Raw genomic sequence first — 25,159 nt, forward strand, 5'->3', positions numbered from 1 at the left:
TCTTTATATAAATGTGATTAAATTAATCAGGTAATTATTAAGTCAGTAACCTGGGGCACCATGGGAGAGTTTCTATTTCCCAAATTAACTCAAAGAATATTAAAATATCGATTTTACAACAAATTAATTTATTTCCTCTACAGTCTCATTCTGAACGTCACATAATCTGCACAAACCAGAGTCACACTAAATAAATTCGTACCAAATCAAATCAAATCAAAAGACATTTATTTATATAGCCCTTCTTACATCAGCTGATATCTCAAAGTGCTGTACCACACCAATTGAGTTGATTATTTATTTACTAACAAGCTAAAATGATAATATAAGATACACATCCACACAGTCTGAGCTATTGACTAGAACTTAATACACTGAAACACATCCCTAGCGGGCCAACACAATATGATGCGTGAACACAAAATGGGGATTTCAAAAGAGAAAGAGAAAGAGTGCATGAGAGAAAAGCACACGGGTACATTTGTAAACTATGCTTAGTTTAACCCTAACCTTGCTCAGAACTGCTTATGGGTTAGAATATAATGATGTAATTACGTGTCGAAGGTCGCCCTCCGATGGGGTGTCTCTTCGTGGACTTGGTTCGCCTTCTCCTCTGATGACGGCACTTCTTCGGTTACCGGGTGTAACTCTCTGATTGTCCTCACTATGTCAGTGTCCTTTCTTTTAGTGGTCTGTTTCCTCGCCCTTGTTCTGAAAGAGGGATCTTCTGAGGACGGCTAATCTGCCATATAGGTGGTTACAGAGTGGGAATGAAAGCAGTGTAGACACACGATTCCTTGGAGAGAATAACCGGGTGGTCCTGCTTGAATTCACCCTCTGAGACACAAAAAGGTTCCTTTGTCTTCTTCAGCCTCGTGTTGCGTTTTGGGGTTACAACTAATTGGACCTTGGCTGCAGCTCGTGGTCACTTAGTCATAATGTTAATTCTTAACTCACGTTTTATACCCTCGGGTCAGAAATGGGCGTTTCCGTCTTTAGGGCAAGTTCTCTGGGCTTAACTAGTTACGAGGCAAGGTCTGGATTTTGCTCAAATCCAATTTACACAACTAACTTCACATTTCATCTTTACAAAAACTTTCTCTTTGATCTGGACATTTTCCACACAACATGCATTATGCAAACGTCAGGTACATATGGTGAAAACTCTTCAAGTTAGAATGTTGTTTTCGTTATAACATCGTCATTTAACTTTTAATAACATAACAAAAATGAAATTCATTTTCATATTCCATCTATCGTCATTGCTACGATATTGGCTGACAAAACATATTGTCCCAAAGTCCATTTATTGCATGTTACTGTTCTGGGGTAGGTTCTCCATAGGCCCATCATGCATTCCATTCATCCACACTGAGAGGAAAAGGGGATTTTGTCTGCAGCCTTAATATTTATAATGGGTGTGAGGTGTCATAAAACCCCCCATCTCCATACCTCTCGATCTCTTCCCCACTGGTGGGTGTGAAAGATTACATCACATTTACATTTAAGTCATTTAGCAGACGCTCTTATCCAGAGCGACTTAAAAATTGGTGCATTCACTTTATGATATCCAGTGGAACAACCACTTTACAATAGTGCATCTAAATCTTTTTAGGTGGGGGGGGGGTTAGAAGGATTACTTTATCCTATCCCAGGTATTCCTTAAAGAGGTGGGGTTTCAGGTGTCTCCGGAAGGTGGTGATTGACTCCGCTGTCCTGGCGTTGTGAGGGAGCTTGTTCCACCATAGGGGTGCCAGAGCAGCGAACAGTTTTGAATGGGCTGAGCGGGAACTGTGCTTCCTCAGAGGTAGGGGGGCCAGCAGGCCAGAGGTGGATGAGCGCAGTGCCCTCGTTTGGGTGTAGGGACTGATCAGAGCCTGAAGGTACGGAGGTGCCGTTCCCCTCACGGCTCCGTAGGCAAGCACCATGGTCTTGTAGCGGATGCGAGCTTCAACTGGAAGCCAGTGGAGAGAGCGGAGGAGGGGGGTGACGTGAGAGAACTTGGGAAGGTTGAACACCAGACAGGCTGCGGCGTTCTGGATGAGTTGTAGGGGTTTAATGGCACAGGCAGGGAGCCCAGCCAACAGCGAGTTGCAGTAATCCAGACGGGAGATGACAAGTGCCTGGATTAGGACCTGCGCCACTTCCTGTGTGAGGCAGGGTCGTACTCTGCGAATGTTGTAGAGCATGAACCTACAGGATCGGGTCACTGCCTTGATGTTAGTGGAGAACGACAGGGTGTTGTCCAGGGTCACGCCAAGGTTCTTAGCACTCTGGGAGGAGGACACAATGGAGTTGTCAACCGTGATGGCGAGATCATGGAACGGGCAGTCCTTTCCCCGGGAGGAAAAGCAGCTCCGTCTTGCCGAGGTTCAGCTTGAGGTGGTGATCCGTCATCCACACTGATATGTCTGCCAGACATGCAGAGATGCGATTCGCCACCTGGTTATCAGAAGGGGGAAAGGAGAAGATTAATTGAGTGTCGTCTGCATAGCAATGATAGGAGAACCTTTAATCCACACCTTTAATCCACACCTTTCACTCTCGCACTCACATGCAAGCTATGTGAATCACTAGCTTCCATTCTCCAATCTGCAGACTCACCACTGAGAGAGCTTGACCTAAGGAACTTTAAACTGTTTGATGATGATGATTATGATTATTATTATGATCATGATGATGATGATGATGGCAGAATGACAATCCTCCTTAGTTCACTGAAAGGTCCACACTCTAAATTGGAGACACTAAGGCTATACAGATGTTCCCTGACCAAGAAATGTTGTGAAGTGTTGGCATCAGCTCTCAAGGCAAGCCTCTCTTCCCTGAGAAAACTGGACCTGAGTCACGATGACCTGCATGATACAGGAGTGAAATGGCTCTCCGCTGGTCTGCAGAATCCAAACTGTAAACTGGAGATACTAAGGCTATCATTCTGTGGCGTGACAGAGGAGGACTGTAATTATCTGGCATCAGCTCTGAGGTCCAACCCCTCCCATCTAAGAGAGCTGGACCTGAGCTTCAATCACCCAGGAGAATCAGGCTTAAAGGTTCTTTCAGCTAGGCTGGAGGATCCACACTGTAGATTGGAGAAACTCGACATGGACCATAATGAAGAGTTCTGGGTGAAACCGTGGCTACTTAGGAAGTATGCTTGCAAGCTCACACTGGACCCAGACACAGCACACAGACATCTCTTTCCCTCTGAGAGGAACGAACAGGTGAGGGTGATGGAAAATAATCAACAATATCCTGATCATCCAGAGAGGTTTGAACACTGGCCACAGGTGCTGTGTAAAGACGGTCTGAGTGGACGATGTTACTGGGAGGAACAGTGGAATGGGATTGAGACTAAGATTGGGGTGTACAGTGGAATAGGATTGAGACTAAGATCGGGGTGACATACAAAGATATCAGCAGAAAAAGACATAGCCGTCTCTGTAAACTTGGATCCAATGACAAATCCTGGTGTCTTAACTGCTCTGGAGAATATACCACTTGGCATGGTTACTCTGTCTGCCACAACAATGAAGAGGATACCTCTCCCTGTCATGACTTCTGCCAAAGTCGATTCCCCTCCTTGTTCGGGTGGTGCTCGGCGGTCGACGTCACCGGTCTTCTAGCCATCACTGATCCATTTTTAATTTTCCATTGGTTTTGTCTGGTTTTACTACACACCTGATTTCAATCCCATTCATTACATGTTGTGTATTTAACCCTCTGTTTTCCCTCATGTCCTTGTCCGAGATTGTTTTGTTTGTTATCGGTTTCATGTATTTTGTATTGGTGAGCTACGGGTATTTTTTACCCATGTTATTTTTATGTACTTTGGTTTTGGAGTTCGTGTTTGTTTATTCTTTATTAAATAACTCCAGTTATACTAAGTTGGTTTCTCCTGCGCCTGACTTCCTTGCCACCTACGCACACGTCGATGACAGTCCCACCCCCCAACAACTCCCTTAAACCCCAGGGAGACTCCCAATCCGCCAAAAGAGTAGGGTTATCTGAACTGTCCGGCCGGCATTTTGTCCTTCTACAGAGTCTCCTCTGACACAGTGACACACCTGAATACATTCCAGACCACATTCAATCAGCCCCTCTACCCAGGGTTTATGCTTGAGCTGGTGCCCTACTCATATAAATATGATATTGGGCATTGTTAGGATTTGACACCTAGCACTATCCTTCTCTGTTGTACAATTGATTAAAATGAGAAAGAATGAAGGAACTGCCATCATACATTGGCTTTACTAATGTGTCTGACATATCTGTTATACATACCACTGTTTAATTATGGCACTTTTGTTATGTTGTACTTTGTTTATATTCTTATTTGTTATGTTGCTTGATTTGTAAACTGTCTTAAAAGCATTTAAATACATTACAATTTAAAACAACGCTATTTCTCATCCCTTCATAATGGTCAGGTTAAAACTTTATGTTTTAAAAAACAATTTGGATCACATTTTATTTGGTTCACAGGTATACAAGGCATCACATTTCAGTCTAGATTTTGGACATTGTACAAGGGCTAGATGAAATAATATGTCAGTTACAGAGTATCCATGATGCTTCCTCAAAAGACTGGAGACTTTGCATATTATAAATCACCTTGGAAACACACATTGATACAAAATCCATAATGGGCACATCATGTTCAGAATGATATTCAAGCATTCAGGAGCACCACTACAGTCGCCTGTTAGCATGCATTTTGCATTTATTCACCAATTAAAAATGCATTCAGTATGGATTTGGAGGTGCTATGTAAAGCTACAGCGCTCCTGTAAACAGATTATGGTCCTGGGGGACAGCGTGATATTGAATGACTAAATACTATGATTTATGATAATGATAAGAGCCGCAGTGTTCCTACCCTCAGACCCTTAACCCTACATGCAGATTAGAAGAGCAACACTTTGTCAGTACTTTTATATCACATGGAATCATGGGCTTGGCTTTCAAAAAACTTCCCAGTTATGGATATATCTACTGTACGTGTTATCTCAACTCTGTGTAGTTTCCTCAACATTTGCAGGGATATTCCGTTGAAACTAATAATGAGATGTATCTTTGAGTCATAAGGAAGAATGCAGTTGCTATGTTGTAATGTCTTGTAAATATGTTTGTGGTTTGATGGTTGTCAGTCTCATCAAGCCCTTTTGGTAGTTGAAGTTCATAAAGTTGAACTTACAGTACACATGGGACAAAAACATGCGCACGCGCACGCCCACACACACACACACACACACATCACACATATCACACATACTGTACATGCACACACGCACATGTTCACAGGCTGACACACAAATTCTATTTTAAAGGGAACATCAAGCCTAAACCTGAATACCCTGCCCCTCATTGGAGTGAGTTTCTGATCTCCTGGCTTTAGCATGCATGCCGCTAGCAGACACTACGTGGCCTATGTTAAACAAGTCTCGGTGCATGTGAGTGCTCTGCGAGTGTGAGAGAGGTGTTGGTTAAGACCCTGCTCATTTGAATTGACAGGTTGAACGCCCCTCAGAGCGAGGGGAGATTTGGGCCATCACTGGATGTGACAGAAGAGATTAGGGGAGTAATCCCGCCTGGGCACTGGGGAATCATCCACTGTTCAACCTGCTCTTATCATCTGATACTACCAAGCTTCACAGTCGGCGTAATGAATGAATCTCCTAATTTACAACCCGTTCGCTTTGAGTTTCTGTATTCAGCACTCAGAAGGAGACTAAATGTATTTCTGTTTCATTCTAAGGCCCTGCTTTTATCCGTTTAGCTGTGGGTTTGTGAGCCTTTAGAATGAGTGGTAAATGTAATGTAGTTTAGTTTTACCATCAGCCTTACATCAGATCAGCTAATTATTGGGGGTTTTCTGTGAATCCTCTTCTTCCTCTCACGGAGGCCAGAGAATAACTCTAGCTCTCTGACTTAATGCATATTGGTGAAATAATTTACAGGCCTACCATTTCCCATTGGAGCCTCTACTGTAGCTTGCCAATGAAAGCTACTCATAACAATATTGAATATCGATGTTAACCTAGCACATGACAAACACAATATAACATCCTTTGTATAACAGCAGAAACCTCCTGGTGTAGTAATGTAGGTGCTGAACTGCTAGACATAAAATCTCAGATTGAAGTCCCACTCAGACTGCCCCTCAGATTAGCTGTAATACTGTACCTGCAGCTCATAGTGAAACTGAAGGTTTACTGCGATAACTCTTACGTGCTCTTTATCCCACTGAAATACAACCAAGACCCTTTATTCCAGATCCTTGCCTCTTCCCCACCCAGAGATGCCTCTCTCTTATTGCCCCTTCAGAATACCATGCTGTAATCACATGACACGCACGGCTGGCCCTAACAGCATTCTTTTACAGGGTGATAAAATCTAATGACATCTCAAAGGTTCCCAATGCAGAGCAAAGCACAACTCCAGGGAACACCCAGGGCTCACAGTCATCCTCTGACATATAACTGGGAGAGAGTGTGCTCCCTGTCACGCCTGATGTAACTGTGTCTGTACCTGTATGTATGGAGATAGATAGGGGATAGATACATCTGATCTGATCTGATGAGGGTAGTTAGGGAAATGAACCTTTCATTTTAGCAATCTGCAATTACAGTGAGGATACCGTTGTGTGGATGACATATGATCTCTATATGTCAGGTTATGTCAGGTTTATGATAACATACAGGCACTATGACATAGGGTCTCCCCTTTGATAACCTGACTGATATGAGAGGTGGTCTGACTGATAGAAGAGTAGTCTGATTATCTACAGCATATTTTTACCTATATACAGTATGTTATGTTGCTATGTACAAATGACTTTAGCATTGGACCTTTCCTGTGTGATAACCTGTTTTGTCAGTATGAACTGTGTCACAATGATTTGATGGATCCAGTCCATGGAGAGTTAATGTGTTACCTGTTTAGTGTCATGTCATGTGGTCGGTGGTGACATTGCCCTGGTACTCTCACAGAAGTCAACAGCTGTATTAATGCATAAAGGAGCTAATAAATGATACAAGTCAAGATCACCATACTCAAAGGGGTCAAGATCAAAGGTCAAGATCATACCCAAAAGGGTACACCAGAAGTGGTGGAAACCTCTAAGGAAGTGCCCAAAGTGAAGCCCCTGCTCGATGAATGTCTATCTGTCATCAGGGGAATGTGGACAATGCCACACAAAGCCAACATGATGAAACTGAAGTAGGTCATCAGAGGGGCCACACTCAGATCTATTCCCTCCACACACATATTAGATACAAAGACACATGTACACACATACATACACAGACGCACACACATCACACTCACGTACACACAAACGCATACAGCGGGCAAGGTCATGCTCCTGATAGGAGAGCCTGGGATCTGTGGCACGGTGTTGACAAGAGCAATATCCATCAGGCAGAGCTGAGGTCGCCCTGCTGTCAGTGTGTGATTGTATTAAAGCAGGCCGGGCGTATCTGCCGGCTCCAGGAGGACCCCAAGAAGACCCCAGGTGCTTCCTGCTTCCTGGCCCTGGAGGCCCCTCAGTACCCCGACCTACCTACGCCCTGCCCTGACAAACTCTCAGCTGGGCATGGTGTGGAAAGGAGCTGGAGTAACCTGAAGGACAAATAATTGGACTCTCATTGGGTCCATAACTATCGCTGCATTACAGAAGATAATATAAAAGTGCAAATCCTATTCACACACATCGGTTAAAATATAGACGCAGAATGTGCACGCCCATGCACGCCCATGCACACGCACACACACACGCACACACACACACACACACACACACACACACACACACACACACACACACACACACACACACACACACACACTGCTGAAAGCCCAATATTCAAACAATTGTTTAGCTATTTCCCCTACTTTCCTAAGAGTAGAACATCCATATTACACAAAATGTTACAATCATATTAGATTAATAATATTCCAATTAGTCTGTAAGCAATATTGATCGTCTAAACAGAAATGAATGTTTTCCAGCTAAACTTAATGCAGATCTGAGAGGAGATTGGTTGCTGTGAGATGCTGTAGAATGAATGGTTGGAGAGCTAGCAGGCTTTTGCATTGTAATAACCATATTCAGTAAAATCAATAGCCCCGGAGAGGAGGCAATAATACAGGCTAACTGCAGGAAATTAAATCTCACTGAGGGAGAGGGGCCAGGTGGGGGAAGTAAAGGGATTTGTACTGAAATGATGTCATTTCATTACGGAGAGACCGAGTGAGAGTTGGCCCTGTAACATTACATTTTAGACCAGGTTCTACAGCACAGCATTAGTATTATGCTTTTTACTACCATTGCACATTAGGACACATCAAATACAATGATCCATTTATATATAATTACCATATTTATTCTGCCCCTCACAAAAGAGTCCCCTTTTTAAGCTTAGCAGATAGATAAACCCGGTACAGCTACTGTAGTGTTGAAGGATAATTTATTGCCGCCGCTTCGTAGATACAGTAATAGTGACTGAAATGACTAAAACTGAAATATAGAAGGAAAAGACCAACGAGTAGGACTTATTATATGCTAGCTGAATACTAGGCTTAATTCTCACATGTTCATAAACACAGAAATAAGCAGTATTATGCATTAAATTGGATGCAAATAATTCCCCAAAACATGACAAGATCAAATTCACTGAACAGATATCCATGTGGCTAACAAGAAGATTCATAAATCTCATTAAAACGATCACCCGTACAAAATATCATCATGAAGTCAATTAAGAACAAATTCTGATTTACAAATAATGAATTGAATGACAAATGTGTTATGATTAATTTTACTTAGAGACAATGCTTCTACAAAATGATAGCAAGAAGGATGGAGTTTGACAACATCTGAAGCTCCACAGTGTGACTTTCACCATTTTGGAATGTAAACCATTCCTCTTCTACAGGGTTTAGCATATTAAACGAACAACACACATCGACACAGGACATGGGCCTCATGTGGTCAACAACGGAATTACATGATCCCCTGAAGGAACTCAAACCCAACAGCAGGGGCTAGAAAAATATTGTTTATTTTACTCACAGCATTGAGGGAAGCATGTTAACTGTTATTAAAATGTAAGTACTTTAAATTGAATCCACTTTAGACAAATGTACATGTTGAACATGTTTGTAAAATACATAAGCATGAGACCTATTTTGTGATCCAGCTGGTTTGGGGAGAACATTGAGACACACACTGTTATTTCTGACCACAGACCACGTAGAGGCTTGAATGTAAGAGACTCTCTGAATATAAAGGAACAATGAGGGACCAGGAGTAATGTGGAGCTGCCCCTTCCCTGAACAAGTAGCCCTCTCACTCTGCATCGCAAAGTCAACCTGACATGGTTCCCCCTTCTCACCCCCACACGTCTCCTTTCTCCCCCTCACCTCCACTACTCCAGATCTTAATTAAAGCTCTCTCCCCCCACTCCCCCTCCCCCCTCTCCCGACCCCCGTGCAGCAGGATTATGGGATTACAACAGCGAGGTCCACTCCTGTGAAAGCCCACCGCGGCGACCAGCGTGGGCCGGCAGCCCCGTGGCACTCCGGAATTCTTCAGCAGGACTAAGGGAGCCCCGGCCTTTGTGAGCCGAACAGCGGGATGCTCCCGGCAGTCACCCATGTTTCCATCCTTTGGAGAGAGAGTGCTTGCATAAAATGAGTAGCCACGTATTCATTGGATTGGAATTCCATTAAGTAGGAATGCCCAAATTACCCCGAAGAGGTGCGAGGGGTGTGGAGTTGTTGTTCACCCCCTTTAGTGTGGCAGAATTAATAAGACTATTATCCAACAATTACCGCTATGCGCAGAACCCAGGATTCATTTCAGTGGAAATCCGATGCCACTAATTAAAACTGTTGCCATCGCTCCGGCCTGAGAGTGATTGTCTCAGAAGATACATTCCTCACCAAATTACAAAGGCAATTTTATTGGTTGGAAAACTGAGAGCAATTATTTTAACGAGCATAAAGCATTTTCTATTGAGCAATAGTCTCGGCTGATCTAATATTAGCGTCCGTAGCATAAGCAGCAAAATAAAGAGTGTAGCCAGCAGCAGCAGGAGCAGACAGTCAGGGGAGAGAATGAGCCTCCTTCCACAGAGGGCTGTAATCTAGGGGAAGAGTCGGGCCCCTGCTGCTTCTCTCTGTGTGGCCACAGACTGTCTGGCAATGGCCCATACAGCAGCCATTTTTACAGGGCAAAGATTCATGAACACACAAAGACATGTGTACGCACACCCACACATATACAAATAGAGGTATGCACACCCACACATATACACTAAGAGGTATGCACACCCACACATATACAATAAGAGGTATGTACACCCACACATATACACTAAGAGGTATGCACACCCACACATATATATTAAGAGGTATGTACACCCGCAAATATACACTATGAGGTATGCACACCCACACATATACACTAAGAGGTATGTACACCCACACATATACACTAAGAGGTATGCACACCCACACATATACAATAAGAGGTATGTACACCCACACATATACAATAAGAGGTATGTACACCCACACATATACACTAAGAGGTATGTACACCCACACATATACACTAAGAGGTATGCACACCCACACATATACAATAAGAGGCATGTACACCCACACATATACACTAAGAGGTATGCACACCCACACATATACACTAAGAGGTATGTACACCCACACATATACACTAAGAGGTATGTACACCCACACATATACAATAAGAGGTATGTACACCCACACATATACACTAAGAGGTATGCACACCCACACATATACACTAAGAGGTATGTACACCCACACATGTACACTAAGAGGTATGTACACCCACACATATACACTAAGAGGTATGTACACCCACACATATACACTAAGAGGTATGTACACCCACACATATACACTAAGAGGTATGCACACCCACACATATACAATAAGAGGTATGTACACCCACACATATACACTAAGAGGTATGTACACCCACACATATACACTAAGAGGTATGCACACCCACACATATACAATAAGAGGTATGTACACCCACACATATACAATAAGAGGTATGTACACCCACACATGTACACTAAGAGGTATGTACACCCACACATATACACTAAGAGGTATGCACACCCGCACATATATACTAAGAGGTATGTACACCCACACATATACACTAAGAGGTATGCACACCCGCACACACACACACATACAGCCTTAGATTTGGCCAGGTATTGATAGGCCTATGGTTGACTGTCTCTGAACAACTGTATGTTTCCATGTTTTGTGGTTAACCATATCTTATTCTTCAATGCTTCAGTAATGGTAGCTAGGAATTACACATACTGGGTAACTGGTTTCTACTGACAAGAACAAAATCACTAATAACTAATAACTGTCATTTAATGATTGGTTCTTGTTTTTAACTTGTTTGGCCCTGCACTGGTTAATGAATATTTGGTTGGTTTATTAATATTAGGTTGGGAAGAGAGGGACAATATCAGGTGTGGTAAAGCGCTGCTGTTAATTGCAGTTGAGCCTGTGGAATGTTTAGGCAAACACAGAACTTTACTGATATTTTTAGCTTAGAGATTATGTGTAAAACACCGGTATAGCAACCATTTCAGTGCTTGTGTGTGTGTGTGTGTATGTTTGTATATGCACATTTGTGTGTGTGTGTATGCTTGTGAGTGTGTGTGTGTATGTGTGTGTGTGTGTGTGTGTGTGTGCCCCCTCTATGTCTGTATAATTACCGTGGCATTAACAACCAGTATCTATAATTCCCTGATGCAATTAGATGTGTTCTTGACACTGGGGATCTCCCCAAACTTATCATTACTGATGTGCAAATTATACACATACCTCTGACATGCTCCCCAATTAGTCACTTTGTACTGTTAATTAAGGGACATTAATCTGGTGTGTGTGTCTCCGGGAGCGTGGGCTGAGACTGGCAGCACTACAGGATCAAATGAAATGAGAGAGAGGCAGGGGGCCAAATCATGGCACGCTGGTATGTGCTCATTTGGCCTGGGCCAGGCACGGGCCACGCCTCACTGAACACAGAGAAAAGAGCCTGGATGAACATACACAGTAGACTGTTGTATTATGACTGATGATAGGGGTAATGTGTTATGATACCTGTTATGGGTTGTGTTGGCATATAGTATGCTGCTTCATAATGCAGACACTACAGTGAGGGAATGAATCATTTGCATATAAATTAGCATGTATCCTCAACCAATTGACCGGGAAAATGGAATTTAGAAAAATTCTAATCCCTGCTACTGTATGTTGAAAAATACCATAGCATCTATATGTTCAGCTCACAATTCATGACAATAAACATATTCCACATTTCACAAACTCTGTCCTTGTATGACCTGTGGTCTCTGTCCACCACACAGATAAACTGTATCTTACCGCACAGCCCATACTGTACAGCACACGGTATGCTATCCCTCCACAGAAAACTATTGGGCAAATTGAAGCAGATCTCCCATCCACATGTATTCATCAGCCCTCCCACCTCATTCAGCAGTGTCCCTTCATCCCCCATTATATTTCTAATTAGTACAGACCCGCTCATCCAACAGGCACTGTGGTCGGAGGTCCACTGCCAATTTTAGGACAGCCTCGGCCTCAAGCCTCACTGAGGATGCAGCATCACATGGCCTTACACAGCCCACTGTTTTTCTGTCACTGTTCTCTGTGGATGGTGCTGTGGAAGGTGCTGTGGATGGTGCTGTGGACGAAGTGCGATCCATGTAACTCTAGCTGATACGACAGCATGTATTATAGATGAGTGACACTTCGTATTGGAGCTACTCGTTATGGCATAAGTGCTATAATGCATGATAGTTATACCTGTGGGATGGATGTTCTGCATAGTAAGCAGAGTCTATTCATCTAATTCTACATTCAATGTTTCCTAATAGACATAAATGTTACACTCACTGAATCTCAATACACAAAAGTTGCATATTCACTAAGCCTCAATGCATACACCGCTTTTTGATTTGTTGTGTTGCCCTGGGGTGGTGGAGAGAACGGAAATCCATGTAGCGTAATATGTATGGAAAATAAATATGTAACGAGCTGTTTATCTGACTCTGTCCTCAGTCTCCTGCACATCTGGACCCTAAATTACAATGGCTGAAAACAAGGGGAAATTTACTGCCGTCCTGACAGGGTTTCAGACTGGGCACCAAGCCCAGTCCCCCAGTCCCACACGGCCCTGGAGCCCTTACACATGGGGGCCATTATTTGTAAAGTAGCTGTGGTGGCACCAGGGAATGATTTGAGAGGCGAACACGTGTACTGGAAAACATGCTGCCCAAGTGTGTTTACCCGTTCTTATCACATCCACCCATCTGCAATAAGTGGTGAGGAAAGAGCGTGTCATGTCGAGGTTGGAGATACAGAGAGATTACCGAGCCACTCAAACCCCAAAATCTCCGTCCCGCTCCCGCCTGTCTCGCTCCTCAGAGATGGATTATCTTTGGAGTATCGTACGGTACTTGAATGAAATATTCACACACACGTCTTTATCTTTCCTGGCGTTAGCCGGCCCACCACAGATATACATAGTAACTACAGTGGTAGTTAAAGTACACTCGCACAAATCACCGTGCCAGGACAGAGAGGAGATTAGAGGAATGAGTAGTAGTGGTAGAGGCTGTAAGGGGGAGTGGCGGTAACTTTGAGGAATGTTGTGCTCATCATAAAGAGAGAATGGGTTGGTCCTTTGTAGCTCAGTTGGTAGAGCATGACACTTGTAACACCAGGGAAGTGGCTTCGATTGCCGGAACCACACATACATAAAATGTATGCACACATGACTGTAAGTCATAAAAGTGTATGCTAAATGGCATATACAGTATTAGGAAGACATCAGGACAGAGAATATACAGACAAAGAGAAAGACAATTGTGGAAAAAATAGAGAAAATAAATGAAGAGACAGTGAGAGGCAAAGAGAAGGGGAAGAACAGGAACAATTAGAGGTGTAGAGGCAAAGAGATACAGACAGGCAGACAGACAACCAAGAGACAGATCGAGACAGAGAGAGAAGATGAGTGAGATGGGGTAATTTGCCTGGCCCATAGCCCCACAGTAAACCCGTTGGTTGGCCGTGGGTCTAGGCTGTAGACGGACCGTCTCCTTCAAGTGCTGGGTGAATTAAGCTGTGGTTCCTCTGGAGGGCCCCAACCAGCCCCAGCAACGTGCTAAACCCAGACGTTACTTATGGCTACCCACGAGGGCTTAGGCCTAAAGACTTAGGACTTACACTGTGCAGAGAGAGAGTTGGAGAGAGAGAGTTGGAGAGCGAGAGAGAGAGAGAGAGAGAGAGAGAGAGAGAGAGAGAGAGAGAAGATAGAGATTTAGAGGAATACTAAAAGCTCTCATGAAAAAAGCCACAAAAGAAAACCAGGACATGATGAAACATGTGGCCAACACCACTCCCCTGTCCCCTCAACAGTCCCCTCACCATTCCCTCTATTCGGCTTTCGCTTTGTCACGGCTCGACCAAGGTCCCGGCTGTGGTCCGGTGGTGGTCAGGGAGGACCAGCACGGGTACAGATGCTCTCAATCAGGTCCTCCAGACCACGGCTGTAAGGGATAGTACCTCACAGAATGGCGATGAGTAGTAGAGGTCAGCGAGAAGCTGCTTTCAGCATGATGATCATTCCATGACGGAATCTGCGCCATTCCTGACTTTTCCAAATAAAGGATTGGGTTTCGTCCCAGAGAGGGAAAGGATGAGCAGTCCTAGGAAGAGGGAAAGGATGAGCAGTCCTAGGAAGAGGGAAAGGATGAACAGTCCTAGGAAAAGGGAATGGATGAGCAGTGCTAGGAAGAGGGAAAGAGGAATTACAATGGGGCCATCATATTAATATAACCACAATAAGATAATGTTATGGTATCACAAATAAGGGGAGCAAGTGAGTAAGATTATTCAAAAAGACAAAGAGCATCTGTATTGACTGTCCTTAAATGCTCTTGTGGTGTAGAAAATAAAACCACTCAAAGTCATTGCATAAAACGCTGAATATCTTGGCACTAATTACAAGGTTTTTCCTAACAGCCATAGCACTTCTAAATGACTTTGACAGTCACCTCTCCTTGTTAGAACAAGCTCTGATTATTTCATTGCACAATGCTTCAAACCACATCATACACATGCACTTAAAAGGTATTTGATACGGGCCTTCTAGGCTGGTTTGTTAGACTGTGCCACTCATATCAGAATGGGCAATGTGCGGTTAATAAGTTACTGCCTGTGAGTCATGCTCTGTATCCAGCCATACAACATGGTTTGAGCCGAGGCATGCCTAGGCTTTATTGATAACAGGTCTTACAGGGTGCTACCGATGGCTCCATAGTAAACATAAATCATCTTGCTGCTTTTAATAAGACGGGGCATAAGAGAAATGTCAAAGATATGTTGAATGAGCTGTCAGGTCAAGAATGCATTTGTTTTGAGAGGACTCAACGTTTACACTACTGTACCTCATTGTAAATTATGTATGTTGGTAAGTTAGGCACATGGTACAAAGCTCTGGGTGCATTAATGTTGATAAGATTTACATATCAAATCACCCCCGACCCCACTCTGCCATGCAAACCAAGCACATTCAATAACCCAGGTCCCTCATACTCTAAATATTTGCCGTCACTAACTCAATTTATGGTTTAATTTGCTGTATGGAGTCATTTATCGACCAGGAAAGCCTTATTAGTGATCGAGCTCACAGGCCCTGGCCCATCCTACAACGTTTTAATTTATATTCTATGAGCAGCTGGGTCTGACAAGAGACTGATGGTCCCATCACTTGGGCTATGGGGGGCTAAATGACCCCCCTCCCCCAATAACACACCCCAACACTCACCCTGGATGGATGTTAAATTCTTCCACCCTTCACAACTCACCATTTGACTGCTTGACATAGTTGTCTCCATTTGATGTGTTGTCTCCAATGATGTGTTAGTTAGTGGATTTCTTAATTCTTCCAAACATGGTTGTTATGAACAGAAAAGAATAACCCTGTACCCCATCCTCCTGCCTCTCTTCCACCTCTGGAGGCAGAGCATACAGTACATGACACAGAATACATAAACACATGCATTTTCAAACAGCATTGAATTCCAGTGGACTTACTGTACATGACCTTGATATACAAATCAGGTGGGTGGACTGACTAATTAAATAAGATTATCTTACAAAATATAATATTGACAGCAAAACAGGCAATCAAATGACATGGCTGACAGTGGTAGAGTGGTGATCTCTTGGAATTGTGTTTTTAACTTTTGGATATGCCTTGGCTTCTCCCCAAGGGATATCCAAAAGTTAAAAACACAATTCCAACCTTTCAACAATTTAGTGTATATCTCTAACCTCTATGCAATTCCTTTTAAATCAGCATATGAAAACCGTACATAAACAACACCCTTCCATCGTGGTAATTCAGCATCCAAGAGATCACCACTCTACCACTGTCAGCCATGTCATTTGATTGCCCCCATCGGTCGCAGCCGTCAGAGACCTATCTCCTCTTCCTGTTTAGATTTCCAAACATTTCATTTATCCCCAATCATTTCTATGGCTCCTCTCTCCCGCTTTTATCGGCCATCATCAGTCTTGTTTAAAGCAGACATGCAGAAGAGATGGGCTTGCTAGGGGGAAATTGCCCTAGTTTGATAATGAGGTGGTGGAAGTACTGTAGTAGTGGTGGTGCTGGAGGATTGAAGAGGATGAGAAGGGCTAAATAATTAAACTGTACAGGTGATTCATTCGAAGGAAAGGCAACGCGTGAGTTTGTGACAACGCAGCAGCCGGGATGAAGCTTAAATGCACGCGCTGGCTGAAGCTGAAATGGATTGTTCCTAATGGGGAGTCTGTCTTAGCCAAGGCCTTGCTGTGAACATGGGCTTTACCTTGTATATGGGAGGTGTGTGTGCACCTGTGAATGTGTGTGTCTGTGCATACAAATCAAATCAAATTGTATTGGTCACATACACATGGTTAGCAGATGTTATTGTGAGTGTAGCGAAATGCTTGTGTTTCTAGTTCTGACAGTAGAGCAATATCTAACAAGAAATATCTAACAATTCCACAACAATATCTAATGGAATAAGGAATGGAATGGAATAAGAATATACAGTGGCAAGAAAAAATATGTGAACCCTTTGGAATTACCGGGATTTCTGCATAAATTGGTTATAAATTGTGATTTGATCTTCATCTAAGTCACAACAATAGACAAACACAGTATGCTTAAACTAATAACACTCAAATTATTGTATTTTTTCTTATCTATATTGAATACATCATTTAATCATTCACAGTGTAGGTTGGAAAAAGTATGTGAACCACTAGGCAAATGACTCCAAAAGCTAATTGGAGTCAGGAGTCAGCTAACCTGGAGTCCAATCAATGAGATGAGATTGGAGACGTTGGTTAGAGCTGCCCTATAAAAACACTCACAAAATGTGAGTTTGCTATTCACAAGAAGTGTTGCCTGATGTGAACCATGCCTTGAACAAAGAGATCTCAGAAGACCTAAGATTAAGAATTTTAGACTTGCATAAAGCTGGAAAGGGTTACAAAGTATCTCTAAAAGCTTTGATGTTCATCAGTCCACGGAAAGACAAATTGTCTATAAATGGAGAAAGTTCAGAACTGTTGCTACTCTCCCTAGGAGTGGCTGTCCTGCAAAGATGACTGCAATATTGCTGAACTGACTTGCCTAGTTAAATAAAGGTTCAATAAAATAACATAAATACAAATAAAAGAGCACAGTGCAGAAGGCTCAATCAGGTTAAGAAGAATCCTGGAGTGTCAGCTAAAGACTTACAGAAATCTCTGGAACATGCTAACATCTTTGTTGACGAGTCTACGATACGTAGAACACTAAACAAGAATGGTGTTCATTGCTGCACGTCTGAAGTTCGCAAAAGAGCACCCGGATGTTCCACAGCGCTACTGGTAAAATATTCTGTGGACAGATGAAACTACAGTTGAGTTGTTTGGAAGGAACACACAACACTGTGTGGAGAAATAAAGGCACTGCACACTAACATCAAAGTCTCATCCCAACTGTAAAGTATGGTGGAGGGAGCATCATGGTTTGGGGCTGCTTTGCTGCCTCAAAGCCTGGACAGCTTAGTATCACCGACAGAAAAATGAGTTCTCTAGTTCATCAAGACATTTGAAACCTATTGAAGCTCAACAGAAGTTGGGTGATGTAACAGGACAACAACCCAAAACACAGAAGTAAATCAACAACAGAATGGCTTCAACAGAAGAAAATACGCCTTCTGGAGTGGCCCAGTCAGAGTCCTGACCTCAACCCGATTGAGATGCTGTGGCATGACCTCAATAGAGCAGTTCACACCAGACATCCCAAAAATATTGCTGAACTGAAACAGTTTTGTTGTGCAGGTCCACAACTACAGAAAAAGTTTGGTTGAGTTATTGCTGCCAAAGGAGGGTCAACCAGTTATTAAATCCAAGGGTTCACATACTTTTTCCACCAAGCACTGTGAATGTTTACACGGTGTGTTCAATAAAGGCATGAAAATGTATAATTGTTTGTGTGTTATTAGTTTAAGCACATTGTGTTTGTCTATTGTAGTGACTTAGATGAAGATCAGATCAAATCTTATGACAAATGTATGCAGAAATTCAGGTAATTCCAAAGGGTTCACATATTTTTTCTTACCACTGTATACATTTAAATATATGGATGAGCAATGACAGAGCGGCATAGGCTAAGATGCAATAGATAGTATAGATTACAGTATATACATATGAGATGAGTAATGCATGTAAACATGTAAACATTATTAAAGTGGAATTTTAAAAGTGACTAGTGTTCCTGACACGGATTGATCTGTTTTACCTGTCTTTGTGATTGTCTCCACCAACCTCCAGATGTCACCTGTTTTCCTCATTAGTCCCTGGGTTCTTATTTCTGTGTTCTGAGCTTGTCTGTTGCCAGTTCGCCTTGTTTGTCAATTCAACCAGCGTGTTTTTTCCCGTTCTCCTGCATTTCCTCCCGGTTGTGACCCTTGCCTGTCTGGACTCTGAACCCGCCTGCCTGACCATACTGCCTGCCCTGACCTCAAGCCTGCCTGCCACTCTGTACCTCCTGGACTCTGACCTGGCATTGATCTTATGCCTGTCCACAACCGTTCTCTTGCCTACCCTTTGGATTATAATAAATATCAGAGACTCAAACCATCTGCCTTCCGTGTCTGCATCTGGGACTCGCCTTGTGCCCTTATAGTTCCATTTATTGAAGTGGCCAATGATTTGTGGTCTGTATGTAGGCAGCCTCTCTGTGCTAGTGATGGCTGTTAAACACTCTGATGGCCTTGAGATAGAAGCTGTTTTTCAGTCTCTCGGTCCCAGCTTTGACCTGTACTGCAGACCGCACCACCCTCTGAAGAGCCCTGCGGTTGTGGGCGTCGATGCTCTCAATTGTGCATCTGTAAAAGTGTGTGAGGTTTGTAGGTGCCAAGCCCAATTACTTAAGCCTCCTGAGGTTGAAGAGGCGCTGTTGCGCCTTCTTCACAACACTGTTTGTGTTGGTAGACAATTTCAGTTTATCAGTGACACTCCGAGAGCCCTCACCTCCTCCCTGTAGGCTGTCTCGTCATTGTTGGTAATCAAGCCTACTACTGTTGTGTCATCTGCAAACTTGATGATTGAGTTGGAGGTATGCGTGGCCACGCAGTCATGGGTGAACATGGAGTACAGGAGGGGGCTGAGCACGCACCCTTGTGGGGCCCCAGTGTTGAGGATCAGCGAAGTGGAGATGTTGTTTCCTACCTTCACCACCTGGGGGCAGCCAATCAGGAAGTCCAGGACACAATTGTACAAGGCGGGGTTGAGACCCAGGGCCTCAAGCTTAATGATAGTGTTGAATGCTGAGCTATAGTCAATGAACAGCATTCTTACATACGTATTCCTCTTGTCCAGATGGGATAGGGCAGTGTGCAGTGTGATGGCGATTGCATTGTCTGTGGACCTATTGGGGCGGTAAGTAAATTGAAGTAGGTCTAGAGTGACAGGTAAGGTGGAGGTGATATGATCCTTGACTAGTCTCTCAAAGCACTTCATGATGACAGAAGTGCATGCTACGGGGAGATAGTTATTTAGTTCAGTTACCTTTGCATTCTTGGGTAGAGGAACGATGGTGGCCATCTTGAAGCATGTGGGGACAGCAGACTGGGATAGGGTATCTCTCTCTGTGTGACAGTATCTCTCTCTGTATGTACAGACTATCATCTGACCACATATCCAATGACTGTACCACATAAATATGTCACTCATAACCATGTATTTTATTTGTATTTATTTATTTAACCAGGAAAGTCAGTTAACAACAAATTCTTACTTACAGTTACGGCCAACCAAAAGGCAAAAGGCCTCCTGCGAGGATGGGGGCTAGGATTAAAAATAAAAATATTGGACAAAACATCACGACAAGAGAGACACCACAACACTACATAAAGAGAGACCTAAGACAACAACATACCATGGCAGCAACACATGAAAACACTGCATGGTAGCAACACCACATGACAACAATATGCTAGCAACACAACATGGCAGCAGCACAAAACATGGTGCAAACATTATTGGGCACAGACAACAGCACAAGAAGGTAGAAACAACAATACATCACTCGAAGCAGCCAGAACTGTCAGTAAGAGTGTCCATGATTGAGTCTTTGAATGAAGAGATTGAAATTAAACTGTCTAGTTTGAGTGTTTTTGGCAGCTCGTTCCAGGCGCTAGCTTCAGCGAACTGAAAAGAGAAGCGACCCAGGGATGTGTGTGCTTTGGAGACCTTTAACAGAATGTGACTGCAGAATGGGTGTTGTAAGTGGAGGATGAGGTTTGCAGTAGGTATCTCAGAAAGGGGAGAGTGAGGCCTGAGAGGGTTTTATAAATAAGCATAAAACATGTTTTTAAGCATCAGCCAATGGGTCTTGCGACGGGTATACAGAGATGATCAGTTTACAGAGGAGTATAGAGTGCGGTGATGTGTCCTATAAGGAATATTAGTAGCAAATCTGATGGCCAAATGGTAAAGAATATCTAGCCGCTCGAGAGCACCCTTACCTGCCGATCTATAAATTACATCTCCGTAATCTAGGCCATCATTGTAAATAAGAATTTGTTCTTAACTGACTTGCCTAGTTAAATAAATGTTAAATAAAAATTTATAAATACATCATCTAGCATGGGTAGGATGGTCATCTGAATCAAGGTTAGTTTGGCAGCTGGGGTGAAAGAGGAGCAATTACGATAGAAGAAACCAAGTCTAGATTTAACCTTACCCTGCAGCTTTGATATGTTCTGAGAGAAGGACAGTGTACCGTCTTGCCATACTCCCAAGTACATGTATGAGGTGACTACTTCAATCTCTAAGCTATTCTCACGGATGTTGTCCATCAGGTGCAAAGTGTTATCCTGCTACTGTTTCAGTAAAAAAGTTGAGGGATGGGTCTGGAGAAATGTAACCACTCTAAAATTCGTAGACCAAGCAGTGGATGCAAGGACTGACCATCCATTATACCGAAATGTTAGTTTTAATGTTGTTTACATTTACTTTATTTAAAATGATTGGAATTAAACAAGCGTGTATTTTGGGTTCTGATGGGGTATGACAGTTGGACTAAGCTTCAGAGGCATTAATAAGTTATTTTCTTGGGTACATATCATTTATCATTCATTTCTAAGTAAAACAATGAATGTACCATCTGAAAATTGCCCCTTTAAGGCTTGGTGAAGGACATTTGGAACACGAGGTAGTTTTCCACGGCAGAAACATCTTCACATAGCCGTTAGATATCCAACGGGGCATGTTCACGGACCATGTCCATGTTGTTTATCATGTTACGACCCTATTGAACTCCAAGCCAAGCGATGAGTCCATACTAAACATTAACACCAGGCCAAGGCACTTCACTGATAGTAATAGCTCTCCTCATAATCCTCTTTACAAGACCTTTAGGCTCCTCTTTACCTAACAGATGTTCTGCCTGACTACCCTGGACCTGTCTTCTCTTACCTTCCTCGCTGTGTGAAAAGAAGAAATTAGAAATTTCTGATCTAGATTGTATGTCTTTGTAAGCCAGCCATAGTGGAATGCTATGCTCCATTGTGTGGCTTGCTTGTTTGACATTTGGCAGGCATGTCTATCTTTGTATGCTTGTGAAATTAGCATCTGGCAGTATTAACTGCTTTATACAGTATAACACACTGCATTGCATGCCAATCCTGGTTCACATCTCTGACATAGCTACGCTATCTCTTTGGAAGTATAGTCTAAATAACATAATTGGCCAATCTAAACTGCTATGACTTAGCTGCTATGTGGGATGTCTGAATGGTAACTGGTTTAAAATCCTTGACTCCTCCATTCAAATCTCATGGTATCGTTAATGTCCTTGTGTTCCATGCTGTTTTCCTCAGCTGCAGAGAAGCACAGTAAACGTAATCTTGTGACTCTGGCGTGGAGATCCCATGACGAATAGCTAATGAATGTGGGGACATATTAACTGGCCTGACACAGAGAGCTTTGTGTATGTGTGTGTGTGTCTTTTATGCATTGTCTTCTGAACATGCACCTATAATATGTCTGTGTTCTTCTCTGTCTCTTCTGTGTACTCCAACCCTCCTTTACTACACTGTCTGACTTTCTCCTTATCCCCACACTCAATCAATTGATCTGCAGTTCATGTTCAGTAATTGATAAATCTCTGTGACGTTTCATAAAGACAATACAACGATAAAGGATCTGGCTTTAAAAGGAACATCCATATGAGAGGAACTGTGTTCAAAGCTTTTCATTATAAAATAATCAGATTTTATAGAGCACATAGAGCCAATAGACAGTATACACTGAGTGTACAAAACATTAAGAACACATGACAGACATGACATATTCACCAGGTGAATCCAGGTGAAGCTATGATCCCTTGTCACTTGTTAAATTCACTTCGATCAGTATAGATGAAGGAGAGGAGACATGTTATAGAAGGATTTTTAAGGCTTGAGACAATTGAGACACGAATTACAATTTAATAAGTGACTTTGAACTGAGTATGGTAGTAGGTGCTAGGCATACCGGTTTGTGTCAAGAACTGCAACGCTGCTTTGTTTTTCACGCTCAACAGTTTCCTGTGTGTATCAAGAATGGCCCACCAGCTAAAGGACATCCAGCCAACTTGACACAACTGTGGGAAGCATTGAAGTCAACCCTGTGGAACGCTTTCAATACCTTGTAGAGTCCATTCCTTGTAGAGTGCATAGAACTGAGGGTGTTCTGAGGGAAAAAGTGGTATACTCAGTGAATAGTTGTAATGTTCTGTTCCCAGTCCACTGCTGGCCAGTCTCTGCCAGAGCAGGAAGCCCAGGTGATAGAGCTCCTATTGAATGTACATGGAGGTAAAAAGCAGAGGTTATCTGAAATGAGGAGTCCCATATGAAGGAATGGATTTAGCCTGTTTAATCCCTTATCAAACAGACTATACGGCAGGGCCTATTTTTAATCCAGGGGAATTCACTGCCCATTTTACACTGTTTGTCCACCTTGGATCCACTGGGGTGTCCCAGGGTATCGCCACAGTAACCTTGAACAGGGATTGAGGCCCGGGGTTTGTCACCTACTGTAAGTGTTACTATTACTGAGAATACCTCTGTTCTCTCACTCCCTGCTTCTGACTGAGATTTTACTGAATACACCGTACCTCCAGTTCAGTTCAGTAATTATTTATCCATTAATAAATATATTTCTTTCTCAGAAGGAGACAAGAAAAGAAGATTGAATTTCAAATCTCAAATACAGTGGTAAGCTCTCTCCAGCTCTGGCCAGCCCCAGAAAAACTATGGTTTGGTTCCTTGACAATAGTTGAATCAAAATGGGTCCAAAAGGCTGAACCTTTGAGTTACCATACAGTGTGCAGTGGAGTCAACGACACAACCCTGGTAGCAAAGGAGTACTGTAGCATGTACCAGTTTGGTATTCTTAAGCCATTGAAAATACAGCATGTATCTGACTACAGCATTTCAATTAGATGAATCCATTGTATTTATTGCGTAGTTATTTTCCATCAAAATATGATAGGCTATTCATCAATCAAGAACATGTAAGAAAATCATATTTTGATACTCTCTTTAGCTCTATAAAATAATAACTCCAGGCTGAGCCACCTCTATTTGTGCTTTTATCTCTGAATAATTAATTAGAGAATCTGAAATTATTTTGCCATTCATGACCTTGATGGTGTGTACATTAAAAGAAGGGGAGCGGTGTTAAACGTGAAATAAGATGCGAGTGGAGAGGCGGCGTAGCTACATGTCGACACCCCAGAGTAAACAAACGAGTTGGGCTAGCAGATGGGATTACCATATCTCCACTTAACTTGTTTTATCCTGTGAGAATCATCAATATTAAACGGTAAGGAGAAGGAAGAGAAAGTGCTGAGCTATAAGCTTATAGCAGCCGCGGTTGAACCTCTGTGTTTAAAGAAGAGAGAGATAAATGAGAGAACCCTCTGGAATCTCAAAAGAAAGTAAATACCCGTCTTTTATCTTTTCTCCCTGTCCTCTCCACTCAGCATGGTCTCTCCGTTCGTTAACACGTTTCGCTGTCACGCCCATTTCTCCAGCTCTTTCTTTCATATTGTTCAACTCGTTATGATCACTGACAAGTTGTGTCCACTTCTGTCCATCTCCCTAATGTTATCTGTTTGTCCATGCAAAAAGCACACGTAAATATTGACTAGACATATTTGCATGTACTGCATATACGGACCTGCTAATGTTGTCTGTAATTCTATCAGGGCTGTATTCTGCAGCTCTCTGCAGTTCGGACCGTAATGAAGGTAATGAGAAGTGAGAAGTGACCTGTGTGTGTGCCTTTGGGCTAAAAGCCGGTGAATCTGCTGTGCTTGCCTGTCGCGTCTGTGTGTATGGAGGTAGACACTGCCCTCAGGGCTATCACAATCAGCTACTTTGTCTTCTTTGGCAGGTAAATGAGCCAGGAGTGGTACGAGTTACACTGCTGAAACATGAACTTTACAGGATAGAACAGG

The 25,159-nt window shown here is 42.9% G+C and overlaps 1 protein-coding gene across 1 annotated transcript; it reads left to right on the plus strand.

Annotated features, from left to right (window-relative positions):
• The first annotated feature begins 2,515 nt into the window (after positions 1-2,515).
• LOC115167734 (ribonuclease inhibitor-like) lies at positions 2,516-3,409 on the plus strand. Its single transcript, XM_029722376.1, has one exon. It carries the CDS (start codon positions 2,697-2,699, stop codon positions 3,399-3,401), a length of 705 nt encoding a protein of 234 aa, XP_029578236.1. The 5' UTR covers positions 2,516-2,696; the 3' UTR covers positions 3,402-3,409.
• The last annotated feature ends 21,750 nt before the right edge of the window (positions 3,410-25,159 follow it).

This window comes from Salmo trutta, chromosome 29 (genome assembly GCF_901001165.1).
Source record: "Salmo trutta chromosome 29, fSalTru1.1, whole genome shotgun sequence".
NCBI lineage: Eukaryota > Metazoa > Chordata > Actinopteri > Salmoniformes > Salmonidae > Salmo > Salmo trutta.